General features: G+C 46.0%; 1 protein-coding gene across 2 annotated transcripts in view; it reads left to right on the top strand.

Moving 5' to 3' along the window:
• BARD1 (BRCA1 associated RING domain 1) overlaps positions 1-13,777 on the top strand; it is a 158,059-nt gene extending 144,282 nt beyond the window's left edge. For both annotated transcript variants that reach the window (XM_063933156.1, XM_063933157.1), the window contains 3 exons: positions 5,087-5,179; positions 7,611-7,708; positions 9,532-13,777. In XM_063933156.1, the coding sequence (XP_063789226.1) occupies positions 5,087-5,179; positions 7,611-7,708; positions 9,532-9,867 (527 nt within the window). In that variant the 3' untranslated portion in view covers positions 9,868-13,777. The remainder of the gene's footprint in view (positions 1-5,086; positions 5,180-7,610; positions 7,709-9,531) is intronic.
• Positions 13,778-20,190: the final 6,413 nt, after the last annotated feature.

The following is a 20,190-nucleotide window of genomic DNA, read 5'->3' as shown; positions in this document are numbered from 1 at the left end:
AACCCCCGCCGGCATATAATTAAATAATAAAAGCGGGAAGAAGCGCGCCATGTTGGGGGCGGAGCTTCTTCCTCACTGCTCACTGGCGCCATTTCCTCCTCCACAAACTGAAGTCGCTGGTCCTTCCTCTCCGCAGCAAGTACCAGGGGGCTAAAAAGACATAGAGGGGGCATATTTATTTATGAAAACAATCACAGACAGCTCTGGGACATCTTTGGTGTTCACAGACCTGCTTATTTGGCGCTGGGGTGTGAGCTGGCTATTTCCCTTTGTGTTCCCTCACTGCTTGGTGTGTGTGCTGTTTCTCAGGTGTCGACATGTCGCAGGCTGATTACTCCTCTCCGGGGGACGATTTGTTGTGGACACCAAATGTTTTGGGAGTGGCCATGTCGGCACCGCCGACTGCAGATTGGTTAAATACTTTGAATGCTTTGCATGCTAGTGTCACATAATTAAATCAAAAGTTTGATGAGTCTGCGTCTCAATCCCAGGTGTGGAAGAGAACAGTAGAGGACGCTTTATTACAGTTGCAAGACCCTGCAGGGTCACACAAACGTAGTTTTGACCAATTAGTTGACACAGGTACCGACACGGACTCTGATGCCGATGTCGATTATGCTGATTCCAGATTAGATCCAAGATTGGCTAAGAGTATTCAGTATATGATTGTAGCTTTTAAAGATATCTTGAATATTAATGAGGACCCTATTACACCTGAAACCAGGGTCCTGACTTACAAGGAGAAAAAGCGCTCGGTTACTTTTCCTCCTTGTTTTGAACTGAACGCTCTCTTTGATAGCATTAGAAATTACCCTGATAAAAAGTTTCAGATTCCTAAAAGAATCAACGTGGCATACCCTTTTCCTGAGTTGGATAGGGACCCGTGGGAGAATCCCCCCACTGTAGACAAAGCCCTGGCGCGTTTGTCAAAACAGGTAGCCCTCCCTGCAGCTCAGTCGACGACTCTTAAAGGAGCCGGCGGACCGTAAGCAGGAGGCTACCCTGAAGGCTATTTTCACTACTACAGGGACGTTGCTCAGGCCTCTTATTGCGTCCGCGTGGGTCAGTAGTGCTATTGAAAAGTGGGCAGACACTTTATCTTCTGATTGGGAGAATCTAGATAGAGATTCCATCCAGGTGAAGCTGGGTTATATGAGAGATGCAGCTGCATACTTGAAAGAGGCTGTACGTGACGCTGGCCTCCTTAGTGCTAAGGCGAATGCTATGTCCATTGCGGCTAGACGTGCGCTTTGGACTCATCAGTGGAATGCTGACGCTGATTCCAAAAGGAATATGGAATCCCTTCAAGGGAGGAGAACTTTTCGGTGAAGGCCTTGCTGATTTAGTGTCAGCAGCTACCGTGGGTAAATCTACCTTCTTACCCTCGGTTCCTACGCAGCAAAAGAAACAGCCAAATTATCAAATGCATTCCTTTCGGCCCAACAAGTATAGAAGGGGCCGTGGCAACTTCTTTCTGGCTACCAGAGGTAGAGGAAAAAGGGCACCTGCCTCCTCGGGTGTCCAGGAGCAGAGGTCCTCCCCGGCTCCTCCTAAACCCACCGCATGACGCCGGGTCCCCATTACAGGGACCCGCTCAGGTGGGGACACGTCTCAGGTTTTTCAGTCAGGTCTGGGTACGCTCGGGTCTAGACCCTTGGGTGTTGAAGATTGTATCCCAGGGGTACACACTGGAGTTTCAAGACGTGCCCCCTCGCCGGTTTTTCAAATCAGCCTTGCCAGCTTCGCTGCAGGAAAGGGAACTAGTCTGCGGTGCAGTACAAAAATTGTGTCTAAATCAGGTTGTGGTCCCGGTACCCCTAGATCAGCAGGGGCAGGGTTTTTATTCAAACCTGTTCGTGGTGCCGAAGCCGGACGGCGCGGTGAGACCTATTCTCAACCTGAAATCTCTCAACTTATTCCTAGAGAAATTCAAATTCAAGATGGAGTCTCTCAGAGCGGTGATCTCCAGTCTGGAGGAAGGAGAGTTCATGGTCTCCTTGGACATAAAGGACGCTTACCTTCATGTCCCCATTTATCCTCCTCACCAAAGATTCCTGAGGTTTGCTATCCAGGATACGCACTACCAGTTTCAGCCGTTTGGTCTGTCCACGGCTCCGAGGATTTTTACCAAAGTAATGGTAGAAATGATGGTTCTCCTGCGCAGACAAGTTGTTACAGGACATTGCACTGTCCATGTCAGTTCTGCAACAGCACGGCTGGCTCCTGAACTTACAAAAGTCACAGTTGATCCCGACAACCCGTTTGGCGTTTTTGGGCATGATTCTGGACACGGTCCAGCTGAAGGTTTTTCTCCCTTTGGAGAAAGTTCTGGAAATTCAGAGTTTGGTAAAACTCTTATTGAAACCGAAAACTGTTTCCATTCATCAATGCATTCAATTGCTGGGAAAGATGGTGGCGGCATACGAGGCCCTCCAATTCGGGAGGTTCCATGCCAGAGTGTTTCAGGGGGATCTGTTGGACAAGTGGTCCGGATCCCACCTGCATATGCACCGGAAGATAATTCTATCTCCCAACACCAGGGTCTCCCTCCTGTGGTGGCTCAACAGCTCTCACCTCCTTGCAGGACGTCGGTTCGGGATCCAGGACTGGATCTTAGTGACCACGAATGCAAGTCTCCGAGGTTGGGGGGACAGTCACTCTGGGGGTGACCTTCCAGGGAAGATGGTCAAGTCCAGAAACTCATCTTCACATCAACGTTCTGGAACTGAGGGCCATTTACAACGGCCTTCTACAAGCAGAACATCATCTTCGAGACCTGCCGGTTCTGATTCAATCGGACAATGTCACGGCAGTAGCTTACATAAACTGCCAAGGCGGCAAATGAAGCAGAGCGGCAATGGCAGAAGCCACAAAGATTCTTCGCTGGGCGGAGAGGCATACAAGTGCTCTGTCGGCAATATTCATTCCGGGAGTGGACAACTGGGAAGCGGACTTCCTCAGCAGACACGACCTAAATCCAGGAGAGTGGAGCCTCCATCCGGAGGTCTTCACGCTGCTGACAAAGCGATGGGGGGTTCCCCATATAGACATGATGGCGTCTCGCCTCAACAAAAAACTTCCAAGGTATTGCTCTTGGTCCAGGGACCCTCAGGCGGACGCGGTGGATGCACTGACAACACCCTGGGTGTTCCCCTCAGTGTATGTGTTTCCTCCGGTTCCTCTCATCCCAAAGGTGCTGAGGCTTCTAAAAAGGACAAGCATTCCGGCGATCCTTGTGGTCCCGGACTGGCCAAGGAGAACTTGGTACCCGGATCTTCTGCCGTTCTTGGTCGACGATCCCTGGCCTCTTCCTCTGCGCGAGGACCTGCTGCGGCAGGGGCCGTTCGTCTATCAAGACTTACAGCGGCTACGTTTGACGGCATGGCGGTTGAACGCCAGATTTTAGCCCAAAAGGGTATTCCCAGTGAAGTCATACCTACTCTTATCCTGGCCAGGAAGGGTGTGACGTCGAAGCACTATCACCGTATTTGGAGGAAATATATTTCCTGGTGCGAGTCCAAGAAAGCTCATGTGGAGAAATTTGACCTTGGCCGTTTTCTCCATTTTCTACAAAATGGTGTGGATGAGGGCCTTAAATTGGGCTCCATTAAAGTACAGATTTCTGCTTTGTCCATTTTCTTTCAGAAACAACTGGCCTCACTTCCTGAAGTGCAGACCTTTGTGAAAGGGGTGTTGCATATCCAACCTCCTTTTGTGCCTCCTGTGGCACCTTGGGACCTTAACGTGGTGTTATCCCTTGGGACCTTAACGTGGTGTTATCATTCCTTCAGTCACATTGGTTTGAACCTTTACGTAAAGTGGAGTTGAAATTCCTCACTTGGAAGGTGGTCATTTTATTGGCATTGGCATCCGCTAGGCGGGTGTCAGAGTTGGCGGCCTTGTCTCACAAGAGCCCTTATTTGATCTTCCATGAAGATCGTGCTGAGTTAAGAACTCGGCAACAATTTCTGCCAAAGGTGGTTTCCTCTTTTCATATTAACCAACCTATTGTGGTGCCAGTGGCTACTGGCGCTTTGGCTGCGGATAAGTCTCTGGATGTGGTCAGAGCCTTGAAAATCTATGTAGCCAGAACGGCTCCATTGCGGAAAACAGAGTCTCTGTTTATTTTATACGCTCCCAATAAGATTGGATGTCCTGCTTCCAAGCAGACCATTGCACGCTGGATTTGTCAAACAATTCAGCAGGCTCATTCCGCGGCAGGCTTGCCGTTACCGAAATCGGTGAATGCCCATTCCACTAGGAAGGTGGGCTCCTCCTGGGCGGCTGCCCGTGGGTGTCTCGGCATTGCAACTTTGCAGAGCTGCTACTTGGTCGGGGTCAAACACATTTGCTAAGTTTTACAAGTTTGATACCTTGGCCGATGAAGACCTTAGTTTTCGTCTATCGGTGCTGCAGAGTCATCCGCACTCTCCCGCCCGTTTTTAGAGCTTTGGTATTATCCCCATGGTTCTTTGAGCGGCCCAACATCCTCTAGGACGAAATAGAAAATAGGATTTTGAATACCTACCGGTAAATCCTTTTCTATGAGTCCGTAGAGGATGTTGGGCGCCCGTCCCAGTGCGTACTGTATCTGCAGTGTAATTCTGGTTAAACACAGTTGGTGTTATGGTGTTTTCAGCTTCTTGCTGAATCTTGTTCATGTCTGTTGACATGTGTTCAGTTATCTGCCATGTTGTACGGCATGCTTATGGCGTGAGCTGGTGTTGTGCTCACCTTTTGTTAAATCCGTTCCTCGAAATGTCCGTCTCGCCGGGCACAGTTCCAAACGGAGTCTGGTGGGGGATATAGAGGGAGGAGCCAGGTCACGCCCCTTTTGAAAGTCTTAAAGTGCCCATGTCTCCTGCAGATCCCGTCTATACCCCATGGTTCTTTGAGTGGCCCAACATCCTCTACGGACTCATAGAAAAGGATTTACCGGTAGGTATTCAAAATCCTATTTTGAGTAAGTCCCATTCAGCGTTGATATAGATATACTGTGTTTAAAGGGTTGCTTGTTGTCTTTTTTGTAGGTTCTGTGCATCTCTGCTAACCAATCAAAGCTCACCCCTGTCTCCTTGCTCTTTAGTGACCCACGTCGTAGTTGGGGATGAGCCCACACTTCGTACCATGAAGTGTATGATGGGCACGTTAGCCGGCTGCTGGATCCTCCGATGGGCTTGTAAGTGGATATCAATAAAAGTACAATGTCATTTTAGTGATACTATAAAGCATGATGGTTCTTGGCCTTAGGTAGTTTTTACAATGCTAAAAAGCACTAGATTCACTTGCAAAATGCACTTAGCGAGAAAATGCCCCTGAATATTTAGTGCAACTCTCAGGAGCTACAGACAGCCAGTGTACGTTAAAGGCAATCTCCAAAATAACTGTACTTTACAGAATACCGCCATGGGGAAACTTACGGATACAGCTAGATAAGTCATTTATATCTGTAGTTATACATGTTTACTGTTTAGATACTCTGTATCCTCCGCCACTTTGTTGCTGTCAAATGAGAATTGGGAAAGTGTACAGGAGTTACGGGCCCAACAGACTGGGCGACCCGCCACCGACCTGCCCAACCGCCGATACGGCAGACGGGCAACCTGGCAGGGGACGGTAATGGGGGAAGTGAAGTTTCTTCACTCCCCCCGTCACCCGGCACCATAGCAATGCATGCTAATATGGACAATCTCGTCCATATTGGCCTGCATGCATAAGTGACGGGTCACCAGCGGTGAACGAGTGCGGGGCCGCTCATCGTTGATGCCTACACACTGCACGATTATTATTATTTTTATCCTTTATTTATATGGTGCCACAAGGGTTCTGCAGTGCCCAATTACAGAGTACATAAATAATCAAACAGGAAAACGGCAACTTACAGTTGGTGACAATATAGGACAGGTAACACGGTGAATAAACATAGCTGCATCAGCAGATGACACTGGAATAAGTATTAGGTGGTAGAAGACTGCTGGATTTGGTGCAGTTGATGATTATTAAAGAAATAAAAATAAGCACACGAGGGAAGCGGGCCCTACTCGTGAGAGCTTACATTCTAAAGGGGAGGGGTGGGCAGACAGGGGTGATACAGATGGGGTACATAGAGAGCGTGGAACAGAGGGTTAGGAAGAGATTTGGCTGGGTTTGATGAAGAAGTGGGTCTTGAGAGCCCGTTTGAAGTTTTGTAGAGAGGTAGTGAATTCCAGAGAAGTGGTGCAGCACGTGAAAAATCTTGGAGATAGGAGTGGGAGGAAGTAATCAGAAGACAGGAAAGTCGGCGTGCATTAGCAGAGCAAAGAGGACGGGTGGGAGAGTAAAGAGAGATAAGGTCAGAGATGTAAATGGGAGAGGAGTGGTTGAGAGCTTTGTAAGTGAGTGTGAGAAGCTTGAAATGGATTCTGAAAGGGAAGGGAAGCCAGTGAAGGTCTTGTAAGAAAGGAGAGGTGGATGTAGTGCGTTTGGTGAGGAAGATGAGCCGGGCAGCAGCATTGAGGATAGATTGGAGTGGAGAGAGGTATTTGTCAGGAATGCCGGTCAGGTGGATATTATAGTAGTCCAGTCTGGAGATGATCAGTGAGTGGATAAGGGTCTTAGTAGCATCCTGGGTCAGAAAGGGTCTGATCCTGGAAATATTTTTTAGATGAAAACGGCAGGTTTGTGAGAGGTGCTGAATGTGTGGTTTGAAGGAGAGGGAGGAGTCCAGGATTACTCCAAGACAGCGCACTTGGGGGCTAGAGGAGATAGTAGTGCCATTAATAGTGTTCATTAATGAACGAGAACGTTCATATCGTGCAGTGTTATCTGCCAGTGTGTAGGGCCCTTTATTCACAAATTAAGTACAAAACGCCTACAATAACAAAGTCTCTGTATTAAGAAATGTTATTAGGGAGCGTTACACATCCGTGTTACATGACATATGATTGGTAGTAGAACATACCCAGAACTTATCCTCTAATGGCTGGAGATGAAATGAGTGCTGGTCACAGTGCAACCTCTTCCTCAGATGCCTCTTCGGTCTGTGCGGATCCCAATTATTTCTGGAAAAATTGTAATGATTGTTGAGAATGTGAGTACCCCCGAGAGGTTACCAATGGAGCATCATTAACTAAAGCCTTGGCTGCTTTAGGTCAGCTGTATTCAGTGATGTGTTCTAATCTCTTGTGAGCTTTTTAAGTGTGCAGTATGTCTCTGTAAATTTAAAGTTTGCAATATTTCAATGTGTGTACTGTATATATAGAGGGAGATAGCTATGTATAGAGACCAGTATGCAGTTAGATATATGTGTATAAGTACTGGGCAAACTGGAACACAAAATAACGCTAAACATATGTTCGTTCTGTCCCCTATACAGAAGGTGAGGTAATTTGAATGAGAGCTGTGTAATATTTGGAGCATTTAACAATCTGACATCTGTCACATCCGTTGAAGTGTTGTGTATATATTCTATTGCTGACTCTTCAAGGGGACATGGAGGCATAATCACAGACCTGCTAGTATATATTTTCGTACAGTTAATACCACATTTTCCAGCCTCCTGTCCAGCATCGCAGAGTAATTGATTTGGGCGAAAGAAATCTGTATGTACAATATCTGATGTGTCTACTCAGGGGTGAAAGCTTCCCTGGAGTCACTTGGGCAAGAGCCAGAAGAAGTGCACGAAGTACAGGGTGGACCCCACAGAGCTCGCCTCAACAGGGAACAGCTGGTAAACTTTGTTTTTATTGACGGCATTTAATACCGATCTCTGGCACCGCGACACTTACTCAGGAGAGAGGACGTAGCTGTGTAAATTACAGCCACTGCTAAATAGCTGATTCATAAGAAATAACATTAACTTAAGCACTTACCCTTTATGTCCCTGCAGGGGATGGTACAGTACCTTAGTTCTCCACGCAGCTTTGGTACAATTGTTTGTGCTGGGCTGGAAATAAATCATTCACGTTCTAGGACAGTTGGAAGGAGTTTGCGATGGAGCCAGTTGCAAAGCTTCATGGAATTCAAGTTTGGGCAGAAGCAGAGTAACCCTCTGGTTCAGTATGTCTTAAATATATTTTAGCATTTTTAGATGCTAGGTAAATGGGGTTCATTTTTACGAGCCAAGAGTGGCCCGCAAGTGGCGTTTCAGCACAAATTTGTATTACAAGCGGCACACCTGGCTTTATGGGACCGTGCAGGCATGTGCAGAGCAGTTTTATCCTCTGCAGAGTCAGCAAACGTTACGTCTGATATTGGATGGATCCGCCAGGTCTGCAGCAAATATTTCTATAGTCAGAAGGCGACGGAAATTCCAATTCTGGATTTTATAGTGAGCCAACAGGTTTTTGTAGGCACACATTTAGGCCTGAGACCTTGGAAGTGGTGAAAATCTGTACTATACTTATGATTTCTATTAGGGTGCATCAAACGCCCCATGAATTTTTAAAAGTAAGAAAAATGATTTGTCCCCATGCTACATTTTTTTGATTTGTTAAGGATATATTGCATACCAATTTTGAAGAATCTGAGATGATATTTATGAGGCCCACCATGCCCCTGAAGATTAAAGATTTCTATTAATTTCTATTTTTCTATTTATTTTATTTATATTATCTGAAAAAGAAATAATGATTTGATTTGTGATTTGGATTGGAACAGCCACGATAGGCCCATGAGGCTTCATGCTGTTCCCTTTCTTTGTTATGTTCTTAAATCAATGTAAGACACGCATTCATGGCACACATACAAAAGTTGGCTTTGTTTTGCTAAAGTTAGTTGTTTTGTATAATACAATACAATACAGACAATTTTTGGGTGTGGAGGTGGACCACCTAAGTCAAATAGTACATCAAAAAAAATGTGCACAGTTGTTTCTATGCTAAAAAGGTACATTTTAAGAATAGGGACAGCAAGCATTCCGAATGTCGAGGCGTTTGATGCACCCTAATTTCTATAAAGCGTCTGGGTTTTATAAATGAGGGTAAAATAAGCAGAATAGTTTGTGAGAAACTAATTTAATTCATTAAGTGGGTAGCCCCGAAGTGACAGTGGTAGGTTATAAGTTTTTTGTGACAGTTTCACTTAAGCAGAACATGTTTCAATTTCAAAGTAGCAATAATTCTGCCCAGTGGCCGATAATGAATTTGGTCAATGGTATAGCACTCTGGTGTATGTGCTGACCCGTACATATGGTGCATATTTAGAAATGCTATTTAGCCACAATTTCTTGGCTTTGCCAGTGACACCAGATGTAATCCCAGTCTGGCCCGTATTGGGTATCAGATATTTTATAGTATATTAACTGCAAACAACATTCTTTTAATGAAAAACGTTACATATCTTTGTCCAGAAGCTTGCTTGGGAGTAGCTACTCGCCGGAACACTTTGTTTCTTTCCTCTGTTGATGGTTCTGTCTTTTGGTTTTCCTTGATTAACTGTATAAATGACTGATTGTAGAGTGTCGCTGAGAAGTTCCCTGACGTTCTTGTCGTCAAATCCCTTAATTAAGTCTCTTCTCTTGTATAATTTTGGCTTCTGTTATATCTTACTTAGCTGCCAAGACTGCTGGATGGATGTCATTTCTACTTCCTGGGATCTTTCGGAGAGCACAGAAAGGAAGACCTGATTGAGCTGGCAAAAGCTGCGGGAGGCCAAATCCTCATTCGCCAACCGAAACCAGATAGCGACGTAACACAAACTATTAACACTGTAGCTTACCACGCCGACGCCGAGTCCGACCAAAGGTTTTGCACACAGTATATTATCTATGATAAAGCTTCCAAATACACCCCAAACAGAGTGCGCCAAGGAAAGGTCTGGTTTGCCCCCTCCAGCTGGCTCATTGAATGTATAACCTGCTTTCAGCTGCTGCCGGTGCCACAGGGATAAGATGGACAGAGATGCAAGATGACCATCAAGATCCTAGCAGTTTTTAGATGCAAGACCTGTTACCTGTATACTATGCTTTGTATAGAGAATTGGTATTGCTGGCAGTTTCATCCAAATTAGACCTATCACGTGATAGATTGAGAGAGAGCTGAAAGAGGAACATGCCACTGCGGAAGTTCTAGTTTGCCCAATGCGAGTTCTAGTGTCCTCTGATGGGCATTCGGCTCTTTGAGAGTGATACACTGTAGGGTACTTCTGGATAAACTCTTATTGCCTGACCGCTGTAATCATGGCATACATATGCATTTGGAGCCTGATACTTATTCCCCCGTCTTCTGCAGTCATTTTGCAAGGCATCAAAAAACATGCCGGTTAGCAGTATGTTCCATTGCTTAACCCAGGGTTTCCCAACCAAGTGACGTAATTAGCACCACCTGTGAATATTTTAAAAATGTGTCAGTCAGTAATGAATACACCTGTGCTCCATCAAGGAGACATGCACTGTTAGGATTCCCTGAAGTTGGGAAATACTGACATAACCAATGCATGTCTTAGGGTGTGTACACACGGTGAAATCATTGCTATGCCCGATTTTCACTTGCGATTTCCCTTGAACTCCATGGAACCCAGACAGCACAGGTTTTGACTAACTTTACTTGAGATATGGACTATGTGTGCTTACGATTTTGGCTTATGTGAGCTGTCATTGACATGTGAGATGAACTAGATAGTACACCGATCTAGCAAGGATTGACTTGCCTGCACAGTCTATCTTTTCTTGCAATGCCGACCTGGCGGGACAGCGCATCGGGATCGATTCGGGAACGCAAGGTGACTTTCACCTTGCGATCTGCACTAACTTTTCTTGCGATTTTGACTATATAGTCAAAATTGAAAGAAAATATCTCACCATGTGTACACACCCTTACTCATACCTCACCTATCCAAAGCATGAGTCTACAAAGAAGGACCACATCACCCTCTCTCTGCAGTGTTGCAGTCCTAAGTATTCATCTGGTTAGGAACCAGAATGGCTGTTTTGCAGTGTACACAGCTGTATGAGCTGGTGATTATACAGGTGATATCAGCCTCGGAGCAGACTACGATGCAACCCATGTATTGCTTTGGAATCCATATTATATGGCCTTTTACATAACGGCTTTCCTTAGACACCACTCCCGTTACTTAATGTTAAGGAATAATGATCGGAGCTGCACAGGAAATGTCAGTGTATGTGTGATGGACAATATTAAAGCGTTAGCTCCACAGGTACGGGGACATTTTTTAAAGCACTGCAGAATATGGTGGCATTATATAAATATTGGTTAATAATGATTCTGTTAGAATTTTACAAAAATCTATTACAAAAATGCCTAGTTTTGAGTGTGTGCTTCTTAAACAAAGGAATCATAATTATACAAAAAAAAAGAAAAGTCTGGGGCGACCTTTTAAAATGACACACAGTAAGTTGATGAGAGGAAAATGTGCCTATGAGTCCGCACATTTTATAATTTTATACTGGGAATCTCATCCATTATCCTTGTTACTTAGACCACTATACATTGCAGTAAGACTGTATTATAATAAGCTTTGGGTGTTTGTGCTTTTTAGATGTTTTCATTTTTATGGTTTCTCAGTCACATTTTAGCCATTGTTGCAAACATCTGTCCTTAGCCGACAGTGGAGTAAAACAAGTGGGCCTGTCATCTAATACATTGTTACCCTTACGTCTTGGCAAAAATTATTTCTGTAGCTGACATCTGTAATTACCTTTGTTTTCATCATCCTGACCTACAGTCTACGCAGTCATCTTTCATTTCACAGTGGTAGATTTGCAGCAGAATCTGTCTCTGTTCCCTCTTGCCTCCGGCGAAAATTGCATTAGTTAATAGTTTATAAGCAAATAACTGAAGCAAAGCAATATATTATATAGTTCTATTAACTTTTATACCACTAGTCCAGTCACTGGGAATGGTATCTAGCCGGCATTCTGCATCTCACGTTCCCGACCCTAGCGCCGCGCCCCCCCCCCACCGTCTCTGATGGGTTTTGGTGTTCTTTTGTATTGAAGTCTGAAGGAACAAATCCAAGCGAGTAAGTAAAACACAAGGGCAGTAAATAAAAACTGATAAAAATATCCGTACATGTGTAAAGACCCTATTGTGCTAAACCTCTTCAGCGTTTTTTAATTATTAATTCCCTCCTATCTGTAACTACCGTAAATTGTAGCGCTGGGGATGCTGTGAATGTGCTGATACTGTATATAGTCTTATATTCTTTACCAAAATTACTGCTGCAGCCCTGCTAGCTTGTTAATGAAGGTATTTTATATAGTACAGAAAGGGGTTAATTCAATTAGTCTCAAGGAGGATGAATTTTCATTGAGCAACATAGAAATTCTGGCGGTAGCATCTCAACTCCCGACCCAATCTCATCCCGGCTGCAGACGAAAAGACGCAAATTCAGAGCTACATTAGTGTTGCATAGGATGTGTGTTTTCTTGTTTTGTGGGGTGTTTTTTTTGTTTGTTTTTCTTTTTTCTTTCTTAAAGCAAAAAATATCAAAATACATAAAACTCGCACATCCATAAAACTATCAAAAGTTGAACAGTAAAAGACTATGCCACTGTGTTCAAAATAGGTATGTTAATTGTTTAAGAGCAGGTTAAGAAGTTGGAGAATTGACTATGGCCTTCATTCCGAGTTGATCGCTAGCTGCTTTCGTTCGCAGCGTTTAGGTAAAAAAGCGGCACTTATGCGTATGGGGCGCAGTGCGCACGCGCGACGTACTTTCACAGAAGCCGATGCAGTTTCACACAAGGTCTAGCGACGCTTTTCAGTCGCACTGCTGGCCGCAGAGTGATTGACAGGAAGTGGGTGTTTCTGGGAGGTAACTGACCGCTTTCGGGGAGTGTGTGTGAAAACGCAGGCGTGCCAAATAAAAACACGGGCGTGCCTGGAGAAACGCAGGCGTGGCTGGCCGAACGCAGGGCGTGTTTGTGAGGTCAAAACAGGAACTAAACAGACTGAAGTGATCGCTAGCTAGGACTAAGTCTCGAGCTACTCAGAAACTGCACAATCTTTTTTTGTAGCAGCGCTGCGATCCTTACGGTCGCACTTCTGCTAAGATACACTCCCAGAGGGCGGCTGCTTTGCGTTTGCACTGCTGCTAAAAGCAGCTAGCGAGCGATCAACTCGGAATGAGGGCCTATAACCAGTTCCCCGAACTATGTGATACGCTCCATGAGCGATATCATATAGTGTTTTCCCTTGACTCCCGGGCGGCCGGCCTAGTGCATACACACACTGTATAATATTGCGAATGATATCATCCAGTGATGTCATGCCGCGGCCAGCCTGTACATACAGTTTTGGACGATACATCCAAATTGAGCTGCATGCACAGCCAACAGCGGGGGCTGATAACGATGTGCGGGACCCATTGTTCATCGTTCGTAGCATACATACTGGGTGATATTACAAACCCTATCACTCAGAGGGGTGAAAGTGAGCGATATCGCATAGTATGTATGCACCTTGAGACTAAACAAATGAATACCAATTTTGTTGGCAATAATCACAATACTTCATACCTAGACATTTTAAGTCCTCTATCGCAAATATATCTATCAGTCTGCAATGGTACTGGTTAATGTTTTATTTCTTGTCACTGAAAACTTGTCATACTGTATTGTAAGTTATGACAGTAAGGGGTAAGTCAGTTCCAAGCGACCTGCCCCCTAAGGCTTTTAGAACATTATCATTCATTTTTAATTTTTTTAACATACCGTATATACTCGAGTATAAGCCGACTTTTTCAGCACTTTTTTTTGTGCTGAAAAAGCCACCTCGGCTTATACTCGAGTCAGTGCAGGCAGAGGCAGAGCAGTGTGAAGGAGGGACATGGAGCGCACAGCGCGCGGCGCTCCTGTGTCCCTCCTGCATCTCCGGCGGCAGCAGCGGCGGTTCTATTACAGGAAATACCCGTTCGTGACCTCTGATCACGAACCGGCACTTCCTATAATAGACCCGCCGCGGCCGCCGAAGATGCAGGAGGGACACAGGAGAGCCGCGCACGCTGTGTGCTTCGTGTCCCTCCAGAAGACAGCGCGGGATCGACGGAGGGGTAAGTAACAGCACTGTGGGGCATACCTGGCACTTGGGGAGGGAACGTATCTGGCAGCACTGTGGGGGCATATCTGGCAGCACTGTGGGGGCATATCTGGCAGCACTGTGGGGGCATAACTGGCAGCACTGTGGGGGCATAACTGGCAGCACTGTGGGGGCATATCTGGCAGCACTGTGGGGGCATATCTGGCAGCACTGTGGGGGCATAACTGGCAGCACTGTGGGGGCATATCTGGCAGCACTGTGGGGGCATATCTGGCAGCACTGTGGGGGCATATCTGGCAGCACTGTGGGGGCATATCTGGCAGCACTGTGGGGGCATATCTGGCAGCACTGTGGGGGCATAACTGGCAGCACTGTGGGGGCATAACTGGCAGCACTGTGGGGGCATATCTGGCAGCACTGTGGGGGCATATCTGGCAGCACTGTGGGGGCATAACTGGCAGCACTGTGGGGGCATAACTGGCAGCACTGTGGGGGCATAACTGGCAGCACTGTGGGGGCATATCTGGCAGCACTGTGGGGGCATATCTGGCAGCACTGTGGGGGCATATCTGGCAGCACTGTGGGGGCATATCTGGCAGCACTGTGGGGGCATATCTGGCAGCACTGTGGGGGCATATCTGGCAGCACTGTGGGGGCATATCTGGCAGCACTGTGGGGGCATATCTGGCAGCACTGTGGGGGCATATCTGGCAGCACTGTGGGGGCATATCTGGCACTATGAGGGCATATCTGGCACTGAGGGCTGTGTACGGCTAGAGCTGCATTTCCCACCCTAGGCTTATACTCGAGTCAATAAGTTTTCCCAGGTTTTTGTGGTAGAATTAGGTGCCTCGGCTTATATTCGGGTCGACTTATACTCGAGTATATACGGTACTCAAAAACAATATCTGTGGAAGCCCATTGCATTTAACATGTAAATGTGTGATTTTCAGTGTGTGATATCTTTTGTTTTGTAACTATGATGGACATGAATATAATAATAATAAAGTTAATACTTGGACTATTGCTCAATTTGTGTTTCTTATTCTGGAGAAAATAAACCTATATTCTGCTCTACGAGAACCACAAGCAGCATTGATGTAATCTCTACCATGGCAGAGATAGAAGTCTGTGTTCCTAGGATAAAAATGCCATTTCCAAGCTTTACACAAGTAGTTCTGCTGTAATTTTTATCTCTAAATGTACAACGCTAGTTCTCCTATAATAAGTCTGGTGTCAAATGTATACGTTTTAGTTTTCTCTGTTTAGGAGAGGGAAGCTGTGCTTGCAATGTACAGATGGAGCCATCTTCATCTTCGCCTTTAATAGGATTTAACTGAGCCAGGGCAGTCGGACTTAATCCCCTGCTGTAATGACTTAATCCCCTGCTGTATTCTTCTCTCTGTATTGTATTGCAGCCGAGAACAATAGATGACAGGCTTATGCTAATAAACCATGGTGCACATAGGTGCAGCAGAGAAGCCGAGATGAGCATGGCTCCATCTGTATACAACTATTGCTTGCCTGGCGTGGTCGCACCAGATGTGCCATTCAGAAACACCCACTGTGCTGCTGCTGGAATATAATCTCCCGGCCCCTCTTCTTCCTTGTTCCCTTCCCCAGTGCCTGCCATGCAGCCGATCACTACTGATCGGGAGCTCTGTGGTACCCCCCAGCCCACAGCTGCAGTTATTAGCAGCCCTTACCTTCCCTGTGTTCTTCATACGGCTGCAGGGAGGAGCAGCTGCTAGGAACATGTGAAGTCTGGATGTTCTGGTCATCGGTGGGTCAGTATATCAGTCATTGATGTTTGAAGCGATGTTCATTAAAAAAAAAAGTTTTGTAAATAAAATTGTGCTGGATAGGTTTTACATTAATGTTCTTAACTTCATTCATGCATTGAAAAAAAAATTCTGAGCTGTTTTTGGAAAAAATTATTAGCCAGTTACGTGGTTAAGGCAAAGGTAAATATGATCAAGCTGGAATTAGTTTTGCAGCGACAATCTCACGGTAAGTGGGGCAGAGGAGGGGGGGGCTGAAGAAACCAAATATTTTTTTCAAAATATGAAAAAAATCTTGAAATCCTTGTGACATCACCAGGTTTTATAGCAACCTCCCTGCACTGCGTGCAGATACTCTGTATTTTGACCACAGCGCCACACATCAAGTATGGTGTCCTGTCAATAAGAGGGCAGGAAAGCAACTTGGGTACAAATGTGCCAACATAGATACTGATGGTGGCATAAGCCAATTGATGGGTCAATAAAATGTCCAGGTAGATGTTATTGTACATAAAATTCATTATTTCTGCAGTTTTGCAATTAAAAAAAAAAAAAAAAAAATCTAAATATATCAGTCTTTCCCACTAATTTGCCAGTCATCAGTGAGCTTATTTATTTGTACACTATTCTTGCATATGTTTGGGTCAGCAAGCCATGGTCTATCTTCCCCAACAATGATGGTTAAATTATCATCAATAGTATAAGCCCACCAGCCTAAAGATCGGCAAGTCTGACCCCTGGAACATATGACGTAGAGAATAATTCTGTTACTAGGCGACTACTCTAGGTTATGAAGATTCATCCTCTGAGGGGTGCAGATGGCATCCCCCCTCCTATGGCAGAAATATAGTGTATGGATAACTCCCACTCATTGCATAGATACCCACACTGTACAGGTTACCCTTCCCCTATTGCTAGACATGTTACATTGAATTACTTCCTTTTGCACACTACATACTGCAGAGAAATTCTACCCATTGGCAGCTATATTTTTGTGCAGTTAAGGTCTCTGAGCAAATGCTTATTGGTCCTAAATGACCCTTTAGATGAGTGACCGTGCCACTGACTAAGGGCCTAAGGGGTAATTCAGACCTGATCTCAAGGGTGCGATGGTCGCCGCCTACAGGGGGAGGGTATTGGTTGTGTGCAGCTGTGCGATCGCATGTTTGCAGAAATGCACAAACATAAGTTTGTGCAGTTTCTGCTCATCCAAGGACTGACTTAGCCGCTGCGATGATCGGAGCTGGAGCTGATGTCGGAATCCCTCCAAATGCCTGGTCCCTCCTGCGTTTTTCCAGACACTCCTTAAAAACGGTCAGTTGCTACCTACAAACGCCCTCTTCCTGTCAATATTCTTGCGATAGCCGGTGCGTTCGGATATTTCGCGCCATACCGTTGCTGACTGGCGCTCCTCATTGCTGCGGTTCATCGTGCCTGCATATTGCGGTGCATGCGCAGTTCAGACCTGATCGCAGCCTGTGAGAAAACGCACAGCAGCGATCAGGTCTGAATTACACCCCCCTAATTCAGACCTGATCACTCCTCTGCGAATTTGCAGAGGTTTGCGATCAGATAGTCGCCGCCCAGACAGAGTGAAAATCTGCCTCGTGCAAATCTGCGTGTGCCGTGCAAAAAGCTTTGCATACGCCGGTCAGCTGCAAATCCGTTAGCAACTCACTCACCATCAAATGATTTTTCCAGTCTGTGCATAGCCCAGGACCTACTCCTATAGTGCGAAAGAAACAAGCTGATCGGGGCCGGAGCTGACATCACACACCCGCCCTGAAAACGCTTGGGAACGCTTGCATTTTTCCAGTCACTTCCAGAAAACGGCCAGTTACCACCCCCAAACACACGCGTCCTGTTAATCAGCCTGCGTTCGTCTAGCAATAAAAAAAAAAGCAGGATTTCCTCGCAGTTTTGACTCACACATGTGCATTACGTTCCTTACGCATGTGCAGTCGTTCGTTAATCGGCTGCTGTGCGATTTCGCACAACTGCGATCAGGTCTGAGTTAGGCCCAAAGTCATTTAGGTTTGGGTGATTGTGGGAGAGATACAGTAGAAGTGCTCACCCGCCTTATATGGAGTGCTGGTGATAACTACTGTACAGCTTGATTAGCAGGTGGTAATCTACTCCGGATGGCGGTCATTAGGTCGACATACATTGGGTCGACCAAGTTTGGTCGACTTGATCACTAGGTTGACATGGAAAAAGATCGACATGAGTTTTTCACCATTTTTTTTTTTTTTTTTTGACCTTTTTCATACTTAACAATCCACGTGGACTACAATTGGGAACGGTAAGCCGAGCACAGCGGTAGTGAAGCGAGGCACCATGCCCGAAGCATAGCGAGCCATGCGAGGGGTTACGGTGAACTAATTGAGGTTCCCGGTCACTATTTGAAGAAAACGACACCAAAAAAAGTTTTTTAAAAAAAATTTCATTTCGACCTTATTCCATGTCGACCTAGTGATCATGTCGACCCAATGTATGTTGCCCTAATTCATGTTGACCTAATGAACCACACCCTCTACTCCAGGCCTGGCCAACCGGGGGCTCTCCAGATGTTGTGAAACTACACACCCCAGCATGCCCTGCCACAGTTTTAGCATTCCTTAATCACAAAACTGTGGCAAAGCATGATGGGACTTGTAGTTGTACAACAGCTGGAGAGCCACAGGTTGGCCAGGCCTGCTCTACTCCATGGGGGTGATCAAGCAGTAAAGAGTGGAGAAGTTGCCCATAACATCCAATCTGCTCCTACGTATTTCATGGAATGCACTTGATATTACTGCGTTAGTGCTGCTGCGATCTGCTCCTATTATTACAGTGACACTGGCAATCGGGCTGCAGAAATAACGCACGTGTGCACTGATTTGGCCTTTAAGAAGATCTTTAGTTTTGTCTTTGCAGCTTGTTCTAAATTCCTTTCACGCGGTAAATGCAACTTTATTAATTATGACACTGTCTATATTGAACTATATCCAGGGGCAGATGTACTATGACTTGGAGAGTGATGAAGTGGAAAGAGAAACTACCTATCAGCTAGTAACTAATTTTTCAAACTCAGCTTATAACATGGTAGTTGGGAGCTGATTGGCTGGTACTTTATCTCTTTCCACTCTATCTCTCTCTAAGGCTTAGTACATATCCCCTTTAAGTATGAATTGAGGGATTTAGTATACCGACAGCGGCATCCCGGCCACCTGTGGGCATGGTGGCTCGCTGCACTTGCCACAGGTTGTATTCTCCCTCCTATGTGTGTTGTGGACACCCATAGAGGGAGAATAGCCTGTGGCGCCAGCATTGTACCCCTGTGCGGGATCTCAGGCATTGTGATTGTGGGGATCCTTTGCGGCCTGATTTTCAGCGCTTCCCGAATGGAGTACTGCGCGCTGGCCGGGAGCTACACGTCACTGCCCAGGTCGTAGCGGCTGCGTGTGATTGATTTCACGCAGCCGGCACGGTCCGGCCACACCTGCATTGGGTGGACCGCGCCCCCTTAAATGTCCCCTCCCGTCCAGCGACCGCCTCTGCCTGTCAATCAGGCAGAGGTGATCGCTAGCTAAAGACAGCCGTCGGCGAACACGCACAGCAGCGATCAGGTCTGAATTAGCCCTAAAGGCAGGCATAGCCCATGCATCCTGCACATACCGCTACTGCACAAGCTAAGCAAAATGCTATTTTGAGCACATATTGCGGCTGCACGTAAGACGCAAACTCCTTTAGCTCAGCATGATCTCTATAGTGTTGGGTACAGTAAAACGGAGGCATTCAAACAAATAAAGTAAACCTTCCCGTTCCTTGTCTGGTTTAGATCCATATCTAGTGCAAGTCAAATGTGTAGAGCAATATAGAGAGTATAGAGCCACCTTTTAGCCAAGGCTAAAGTACTATGCCATGTCTATTGGCATGGTGGAGGTGTAGTCCTATCTAATGTCGTTAGTACTGTGCAGAGCTGTATCGTGCTCCACTAATCTCTCCCCTTTTCTCTACATCAAGTGATGATCTCATCCACTGCTACTGTATGAGAGCTCCGTTTACTGTAGGACTGGACTGCAAACAGCAATTGGGCAGTCTGGACTGGAAGGAGGCAGAGCAGGGGGACACATCGCTATACACACATTGCTGTGTGTGTTGAGCGATCTGTGCTAACCTAGATCACTTAGCACACAGCACAAGTTGCTCCATGTGTATGCCCCCTAACTCTCTGCACATGTTATATCTGCCCCACCTGCAGTGCAACATGGTTTTGCCCAGCTGCTTGCTTTTTTGGTTTGCTAACAAGCCTGAATAACCCCCTACGGCCATACTTGCCTACCTTAGAAATTTCCTGGAGATGCAGGTGGGAGACAATGGGGGCGGAGCCATATTAATTGACTTCTTTCCATTACAGCACACCACTAAGCCCCGCCCCCTTTGTGAGG

This window comes from Pseudophryne corroboree, chromosome 7 (genome assembly GCF_028390025.1).
Source record: "Pseudophryne corroboree isolate aPseCor3 chromosome 7, aPseCor3.hap2, whole genome shotgun sequence".
In the NCBI taxonomy this organism is placed as follows: Eukaryota; Metazoa; Chordata; class Amphibia; order Anura; family Myobatrachidae; genus Pseudophryne; species Pseudophryne corroboree.
The sequence above is the reverse complement of the archived record's forward strand: the minus strand, read 5'-3'. Positions and strand labels throughout refer to the sequence as shown.